The sequence below is a fragment of the Agelaius phoeniceus genome, chromosome 21 (genome assembly GCF_051311805.1).
Source record: "Agelaius phoeniceus isolate bAgePho1 chromosome 21, bAgePho1.hap1, whole genome shotgun sequence".
Taxonomy (NCBI): domain Eukaryota; kingdom Metazoa; phylum Chordata; class Aves; order Passeriformes; family Icteridae; genus Agelaius; species Agelaius phoeniceus.
In genome coordinates this window covers 5,745,812-5,754,361 of record NC_135285.1, presented here as the reverse complement: position 1 = coordinate 5,754,361, position 8,550 = coordinate 5,745,812, and the positions used below count along the sequence as shown (strand labels likewise).

The window sequence follows — 8,550 nt, the reverse complement described above, 5'->3', positions numbered from 1 at the left end:
CCAGTGCTCTCCTCACCACTGTCCCTGCCCACCCTCACGCTGTCCCCACAGCTCCTGCACTCCCCGTGGCTGCTCGCACCTGCCTGGCTGCTCAAGAGTCACCTCTGCACCCCGGTTTGGAGATGTCTGCAAGATGTGGACAACCAAAAACTCTGGGTGCCAGCTCTAGAGGAAGGTGGCAGCCCTAAAAGAGGGTGGCAGCCCCATGGAAGAAGGTGGCAGCCCCAGAGGAGTGTGACAGCCCTGTGGGTGAGGTTGCCGGCCCTATGGATGAGGCTCCAGCCCTGCAGACAGGACTCTGCCATGCACACCTGGTGCTCAGCCCCTGTGGGGTGCGAGCTGGGTGGCATCGCTGCCAGCAGGAGCACTGCCCACCAGCCATTCTCTTGTTCTGGGGACACTGACGTGCTCCATGACGTGCTCCATGACGTGCTCCGTGTCACCATGCAGACAAGGTGGCCTGGACCCAGCAGGGGTCTGGTGTCCGTGTTTCCCAGGGAGCTGGTGGTTCCCACCACCAGGATGCTGGCAGTCACCTCTGCCACAGCGCGGTCCTTGGGTGCTGCCCACCCTGGGGACCAGGTTCGAACAGGCCGAGATCGAGCTCTTTGTGCTGCACCTGAACACAGCGATGGCCGGGGGAGGAACTCAGCTCCCCTCAACCAGACCCTGGAGTCCTCCTGTCTGGCCATGGCCTCCCTACATCACAGCCACAGCCGCAGGAGCAGAAGCTTTGTTTAACTCCTGACGTGTTTAAGCACACACGAGGGACACGGCGCTTTAGGGCCACCGGCACCGGGGACCGCTCGGTGCTCCCTCCCGGGCCACGAGGAGGGACAACATGGCGGTGGCCCCAAGGCCTACAACACCCACAAGGCCCCGCGCGGCGGCTGGGTCACGTGACTACGGTCACCGGGTCACGTGGCGGAACGGGCGGGACGCGGTGCTGTGGCAACGGCGCGGCCGCCATGGCCAAGCAGTACGACATGGTCGAGTGCCCCTTCTGCGACGAGGTTTCCAAGTATGAGAAGCTCGCCAAGATCGGGCAGGGCACCTTCGGGTGAGTGCTCGCCGGCCCCAGCCGTCCCTGGCGCGGCGCGGCCCCGGCCTTCCCCGGCTCAGGCCTGCAACCGGGGCCCAGCCCCGCGGCCCATCGGCGCCTGCCTCGGGTGCTCCGTGCTCGCGTGTCCTTTCCTCGGCCGCCCCTCTGGCTTCAGAGAACCATTCTGCCTCCTGGAGCCTCTTTTCCCCAGCCTGAGACCTCGCTCTGTCCCAGCTCTCGCAGAGCAGAGTTAACTTCGAAAACAGTTAGGGTGGGGACCTGTAACTTGGCTCCAAATGTGCAATTTGGCTCCAGATGTGCAATTTTTTGCTCAAAATGTGCTACATTACTGAAAACCCTTATAAAGCTACAAGAGCTCTGGGGTCTCTGTTGGTTCAGTGAGTGCTGAGGGCCTTTGGCCCAGGGAGAATGTGGCTATATTGGCTCAACACAAAGATCTTTGTAAAATGCTTTAGTGTGTCTTTGTTTGGGTTTGTTCCTTGTAAGGGGCACGTGGCTTCTTTCTTCTGCTGCTCATGGATTTTTTTCTGTTTTTTTTACAGGGAAGTTTTCAAAGCCAAACATCGCCAGACAGGCAAAAAAGTAGCACTGAAGAAGGTGTTGATGGAAAATGAGAAGGAAGGGGTAAGTGTGGGTCATGGCTGGGTTGGGCCTGTTGTCACCTGGGCTGCAAAGGCACATGGCAGCAGCGAGGGGACTGGGCTGCATGGGATGGCTGCTGGGAAGTGACACTTCCTGTATGTTTCTTCTCCTCCGGGACCCTCAGCACAGGGCTCCACACTGGCTGTGCTTGTGGAGGAGCTGGGTGATGTGTGAAGCACATGCTCAGGGGTTGGGCAGAGAGTTAACAGCTTAAACAGCAAAGGCAGCAGCCAGAGAGGCTGTTCTGCAGCTCAGGCTGGGCTGTACCATGTCCTGGTGTGAATGTAGGTGAGGAGAGGAGGGCAGGACCTGCCAAGCTGCCTGGTCACACCTCTCCTGTTCTCTGGCAGAGGTGGCCTGGCCTCCTGCACCTCCAACCTCCATTCTCTCTTTCTCTTTTCCAGTTTCCCATCACAGCCTTGCGAGAGATTAAAATCCTCCAGCTGCTCAAACATGAGAATGTGGTGAACCTCATAGAAATCTGCAGGACCAAAGGTACTTTGCAGAGTCTCCCTCATGTTAATGATGGCTTTTCTGAGCCCTGCTGAGCAGGCTGGTGTCTTGTGCTGGGAGTGGGGTGGTCTAGCTGAGCATGGGTCTCTGTTCCTGCCTGGGACATGGGGTGACAGGTCACTTATCTTGGAGAAGAGTTTCTAAATGAGTCAGGACGTTGCTGAAGCTCAGCTGGAAAAAGCTGTTGTAGTCCTGCCAGGATGTGCCTGTGCCATAGCAGTGAGTGCTGCCTGTGCTGGGAAACTCCCTTCTGACAGGCTTTAAATGAACCAGCACTGGACAGACTTTGGAGCAGAGGCTCCTCAGCCTCTCTTGGTTGGCTTGTGATGGTTTCTGGCAGCTCTGAGCTGATGACACAGCTCCATCTGAGGCTCACTCAGCATCTCTTTCTGTGGCTGATGTAACTGCTTGTGCTGGGAGGGCTGGGACTCCACAGGGGCAGTTCTGAGCTGCTCTTCCACCTCCTCCCTCCCACCTGATGCCATGTGCCCCCACTGCTTCACAGGCTCAGCAACCTGGCCTGGCTCTGTTTACAGTGAAACTGCTATTTAACATCTGCTAGAGTTTATATGTAATACTCTCACATGGATTTGTACTGGAAAAATACTTTGGAAAGTGACAGTTGATGTTACAGTCTGCCCTTCCCTAGCCAGTCATATCAGTGAAATAAAAACAAAACTGAATAGTATCTGGTGTTTTTAAAAAAAATCCAGTCACTGAACGGGCACTGTCTGGCCTAGGGATGGGAAATTCAAGATACTCCAGTACTCAGCTGTGTGTAGATTTCTGTCTGAATAGGTATGAGTAAAAACATCAATGACAAGTTAATTTTTAATTCACTCTGTGATTAAAAGAGCTGTGATGATTGGATGTCTGGCATACCAAAAGTAAATATTTTTGTAGACATGTCATTTGTTCCCTTTTTATGTTTTGTTTGTATTCCAGTTTTCATCCAAATCTACCTTGACCTCAGTTTGCAATAAAGTAGAAATGTTTCATTTACTGTTCTCAAACGTGAGGCTTTTCTGTTTTTACTTTGGAAAGGTGTGTTTGGGGCAGTGTCTGTGTGAGGAATGCAAACCCAGTGCAGCAGGCACCCTCCTGGCTGGGGAGCACAGCACTGTGCTTCTCTGGGGGCTAAGCTTTTCCACTTGGAGATGCTGATCAGCAGGTTTTGCGGATTACAACTGATGAAAATCAGCTTTTCTTTTTAATAACGTTTTGTGTGGGTGCTCTAGGAACAAGATTGAAATTGATTCCTTCACCTAAAGTCTGCTGTCATTGGCTTCAAATTGCACTTGGAGTTTTGTATCGCTTTGATCAAGATCAGTCGTTTTTTGCAGATCCTGTTTGAGGTTGCAGGAAATCTCACTTTTTAGTGTGAGATAAGACAGATTTTCTGTGTTTCTGCATTTTTCCTGGGGCTGTCTGTGGGTGCCTCCTCTATCTCTGGTGCTTGGCTGGCAGCCACAGCTTGCAGGGAGGAAGCCCCACAGCCGTTACGTGCCCAGAGCAGCACGAAGTGAAGCTTTCAAAGGTTGCCATGCCCTTTCCTCGCCTATCTGATGACATTTGCTGCACCAATCCTCATCTCCTGTTCTCATGTTGCTAGTTTTTGCTCAGTTCTTCTTTAAAAAGGACCTTGAGGCCTGCAGGCTGTCTGGTTCTCTGTGTTCCTGTGCCCTGAGATTCTGTGTAGGGGGTGTTGTATGAGCTGCAGGGTGGTGGGAGGTAAGAGGAGCTGTGACCCAGTGAAGGGTCCCTCACTGGCAGCCTCTGTGTGCCTCTCCTGCAGCCTCTCCATACAACCGGTGCAAGGGCAGCATCTACCTTGTGTTTGATTTCTGTGAGCACGACCTTGCTGGCCTTCTCAGCAACGCCCATGTCAAGTTCACGCTGTCAGAGATCAAGAAAGTTATGCAGATGCTCCTGAATGGACTTTACTACATCCACAGGAACAAGGTAATGGCACAGACTCCTGCTGTGCTCAGAGGGTGTGACCGTGTTCACAGGGGTCTGAGGATGAGGGAAGAGACGAGGATCTGACTCCATGTTTCAGAAGGCTGATTTATTATTTTATGATATATATTATATTAAAACTATACTAAAAGAATAGAAGAAAGGATTTCATCAGAAAGCTAGCTAAGAATAGAAAAAGAAAGAATGAATAACAAAAGCTTGTGGCTCGGGCAGGGAGTCCGAGCCAGCTGATTGGCCATTAATTAAAAACAATGGCATGAGACTAATCACAAATCTACTTGTTGCATTCCACAGCAGCAGATAACCATTGTTTACATTTTGTTCCTGAGGCCTCTCAGCTTCTCAGGAGGAAAAATCCTAAAGAAAAGATTTTTCAGAAAATATCATAGCTACAAGAGGGTGGCTTTCCAAGGAGCAGGTAGACACCTGCTCCTTGCTCTTAGCACAGGCTGGAGGGAAATCATTGTTTCCCACCTCTGCAGCCTGAGCATCGTGCTGGTGCAAGACACCCAAGGAGGGCACTTTAGTCACTGAACTCTTCAATGTCTGTGCTTGTACAGATCTTGCACCGAGACATGAAAGCAGCGAACGTGCTGATCACGCGGGATGGAGTCCTGAAGCTGGCAGACTTTGGGCTGGCTCGAGCTTTCAGCCTGGCTAAGAACAGCCAGCCAAACCGCTACACCAACCGCGTGGTGACCCTCTGGTACCGGCCCCCAGAGCTGCTCCTAGGTAGGAGGAGCCCTGGCTGGGCTCTGCCGGCTTCTTGGCCCTTCCCAGCCCTCTGTGAGGCTGACTGGGCATCTCCGTTTAGGGGAGCGCGACTACGGCCCCCCCATTGATCTCTGGGGTGCAGGCTGCATCATGGCAGAGATGTGGACCCGCAGCCCCATCATGCAGGGGAACACGGAGCAGCACCAGCTCACCCTCATCAGCCAGCTCTGCGGATCCATCACGCCAGAGGTGAGGATGAGGGCAGGGATAGGCTGTGGAGAGCAGGAATGTGGGCAGAGTCTGGGACCAGGTACTCGGGCCTCTTCCCTGCCCTGTGTGCTGGCTGCTGTGTGCTCCCAGCAGTGGAGTGTGCCTGCTGCTGGCAGGGAGGCTGGAGAATCTCTAGCCTGCGTTTTGGGGTTTTCTCTCAGACAAACACTCTCAATTTCTGCCTAAAGTAGGGTGAGGGTTTTTATTCTCAGGTGTTCTGCGCTGGTCACCTTGAAAAGCCTCTAGAATTCTGTCTTGTGATTTGTGGCATCAGCTCAGCTCTGGTGTGAGCACCCGGCCCCTTCTCAGCTCCTCCTTCATCTGCAGCTCGTCCTGCCCTCTTGTGGGGAGCAAGCTGAGGGATCTCAGCCCAGACTGAGATGTGGTGCTGGCAGCTGCCGAGTCCTCATCCTGCTGTCACAGTCATTATGTAAATACTCTGAAGGCGCTTTCTTTGGCAAGTAGTTACCTGCTGTGGTTCTCCCAGATCGAGATAAGTGCTGGTGATTGCAGCAGGCTTTGCTTTCTAAGGATAAAAGGTGCCACATCCAGGTGATTATTTAGCAATCAGTTTTGTCAGTTGATCTTTCTGATGTGGTAGCTGGCTAGAACCATGCTCTCTAGTAGTTCTTTCATGGGGGAACCAGAAATCCTTGAGCATCATTTCCACACCAGGAAGACTGTCCTGAGTTATCCACATGTCTCCAGGCCTTTTGTTCCTCTTTGTTGCTGTGAGAACAGTGTCTGCTAGCTTGGAGGCTATAAAATAGAATTGTTATTTTGGTTTGCCTGAGGGTGTTTGAACCAAAAATGGCTTGTCCTTTCTATAACTTCTTGCCAACTCCACTTCCAGCAGTGCCAGAAATCCCAAATAAACCCCATCCTACGCCACCCAGAGCTCATCTTCCCATTCCCAGCCGTGCCTGGGTTATCCTAAGGAATAATCTCATAGGATTTTTTTTTTTTCTGATGGACAGATCATTTTTAATTCCCTTTCCAAAGCCATAGGAAATCCTTTCAGGGCATCAAGTTTTCAGGGCAATCTCCAAGTGGGATAAAACCACTTGAGAATTTAACAGGAAAAAAAAAATCAGTAATTCCATAAATAAAAATAAAGTTTAGGAATAAATCAGGTTTTCCTTGACTAAAGCAAACCCTTGGAGCTGTAAGAGATGCCTGACAGGAATTGTCATTATTTTTCCCTAATTAAAAGACATTCCTAAAAGGAATCATTAAAGACCCATCAGCAACAAGAAGCAGCTAAAAGAAAAAAAACATGTTTTTTCCCAAAATAATCAAATTATACCCCATGGATGCTCCTCCTGGAAATGCCTCTTAGAGCAAAAAAGCTGGAAATCCTTTTAATTATTCTTTGGGATAATGTTGGAGCTGGATGCAGATGAGACATGATCCAGGGAAAGCAAAGGCACTGGATAACATTTATGAGGATTCAGGTAGTGACATTTATGAGGATTAGGGTGGTGATAGGAGATTGGGTGGCTCATGGTAGCGGGAGGAGTAGGGTGATTTCTAAGTCGAACAGGAGGAAGAGGATGGCTACTAGGAAGAGGTGGATTGAGAAGGGGAGTCAAGCAGATCCCTGGGGGTTGAATCCGCATTCGTATGGGGATGGTTTTTCTGAGTCGGGTTATTTGGGTGAGTCAAAAGTTTAGTGCAGTTTAGTGCAGTTAGGAGGATGCTTAGGGTCAGTGATAGTTCCCACTGCTGGAACTGCCATAATTTCTTGCCAACCCCTTTTCCTACCCTTGCCAGGTGTGGCCGAACGTGGACAAGTACGAGCTGTACGAGAAGCTGGACCTGCCCAAGGGGCAGAAGCGGAAGGTGAAGGATCGCCTCAAGGCCTACGTCAAGGACCCCTACGCGCTCGACCTCATCGACAAGCTGCTGGTGCTGGACCCCGCCCAGCGCATCGACAGCGACGACGCCCTCAACCACGACTTCTTCTGGTCTGACCCCATGCCCTCAGACCTCAAGAACATGCTGTCCACCCACAACCAGTCCATGTTCGAGTACCTGGCCCCGCCGCGCAGGAGGGGCGGGCACATGCCCCAGCAGCCGGCAAACCAGGGCAGGAACCCAGCGGCCACCAACCAGACTGAGTTTGACAGAGTGTTTTGACATCCGGCAGGGTCCTGGCTGGGCTTCCCCACGTTGAGTGGAGATGTCCTGGCAAGGTCTTTCTGTCTAGGAAAGGACTTTTTTCAAGGTGAATTGACTGATGGTATTTTCAGGGCTCGGCCATCTCCTCGGCCACCGCAGAGCTGCGTGGCTTGGGAAGGTGATACCTGTGAGCTCGACGTTGTTTCCCTCCAGTTTCCTGTCTCAGAACTTGTTTTTGCCCCCCAAAAGTCTGTATTGGTTACATTAAACTTGCAGATCAATTGGTATGGATCTGGTGATGGAAAATGTGTCTCCATCTATGCTGGGGCTCTTGGCAAATGGTACCGGGACTGGCAGGACTGGGAGTAGCTGCCCTGGACCAAACTGGGCCCTGCTTGGAGATGTCTCAGCTCTCTTGGTCTGTCATAGCTCCTGCATGGAATATGCTCTGAGCACTGAAGTGTTGGTGAAGGATGAAGCAGGTGCTTCTGAGTCATCAGATGTGTCTTGGGGAAGGCAGAATCACCCTAGACAGCATGACTAGCTCTCCTTGGAGACTGGAATCTAGCCTAAAAAGGGCTTACTGGGCAAACTAGAGAGGTGGCTGGCAGAATTGGATGCTCCATGTAGCTAGGAGACTGGGATAGCTGGTTTCTGTGACAGCACATGGCGTCCATGCTTTCTTAATTGCAAACCATGACTGGGAGTGACATTGGATACACCCAACCTGCTGCAGCCAAGCCTGTGCCTCAGGCGAGACCTGCTCTCCTGCTGTCTGCAGGGATTTCAGGATAGTGTGGCAGGGCTGGTCACTGTGCTGAGAGCAGGGGGACACTCATGTGTCCCCTGCTCTCTCCTGGAGCTCTTTACATGAGACTAGAGCAAGACCACTGCCTCCTTTGGGCACAGTGACTAGCCTGACCTGCTGGGATCACCTGTGCACACTTTATGTAAGAACTCGTCAGGATCAATTCATAGAGAGCAAGTGCTCTTCCACAGCTGCACAGTGTCCCATGGCTATCAGTTGTAGCCAGCCGTCTTCTCCCTGAGCCCCATGAATGCCAGGATCCCAGGATTCAAGGTGTGCAGCTGGTGATAGCATTTGGCACTTGGTAACTTGTCTGTTAACAATTACTGACAAAAGCCGTTGGTAGTGTAAAGTCTCATGAGGAAGTGGTGCTGAGTGGGGCCATTCTCAGGCTTGATGAAAGGCATGTACAAGGTAACTCTGTCTTGGTTTGGGGCTC

General features: G+C 51.7%; 1 protein-coding gene across 1 annotated transcript; it reads left to right on the top strand.

The window, feature by feature from the left end:
- The first annotated feature begins 919 nt into the window (after positions 1-919).
- CDK9 (cyclin dependent kinase 9) lies at positions 920-7,594 on the top strand. Its single transcript, XM_054646531.2, has 7 exons — positions 920-1,060; positions 1,606-1,687; positions 2,110-2,200; positions 4,014-4,180; positions 4,759-4,930; positions 5,013-5,161; positions 6,956-7,594. The coding sequence occupies exons 1-7, from the start codon at positions 969-971 to the stop codon at positions 7,319-7,321; spliced, it is 1,119 nt and encodes a 372-aa protein (XP_054502506.1). The 5' UTR covers positions 920-968; the 3' UTR covers positions 7,322-7,594.
- Positions 7,595-8,550: the final 956 nt, after the last annotated feature.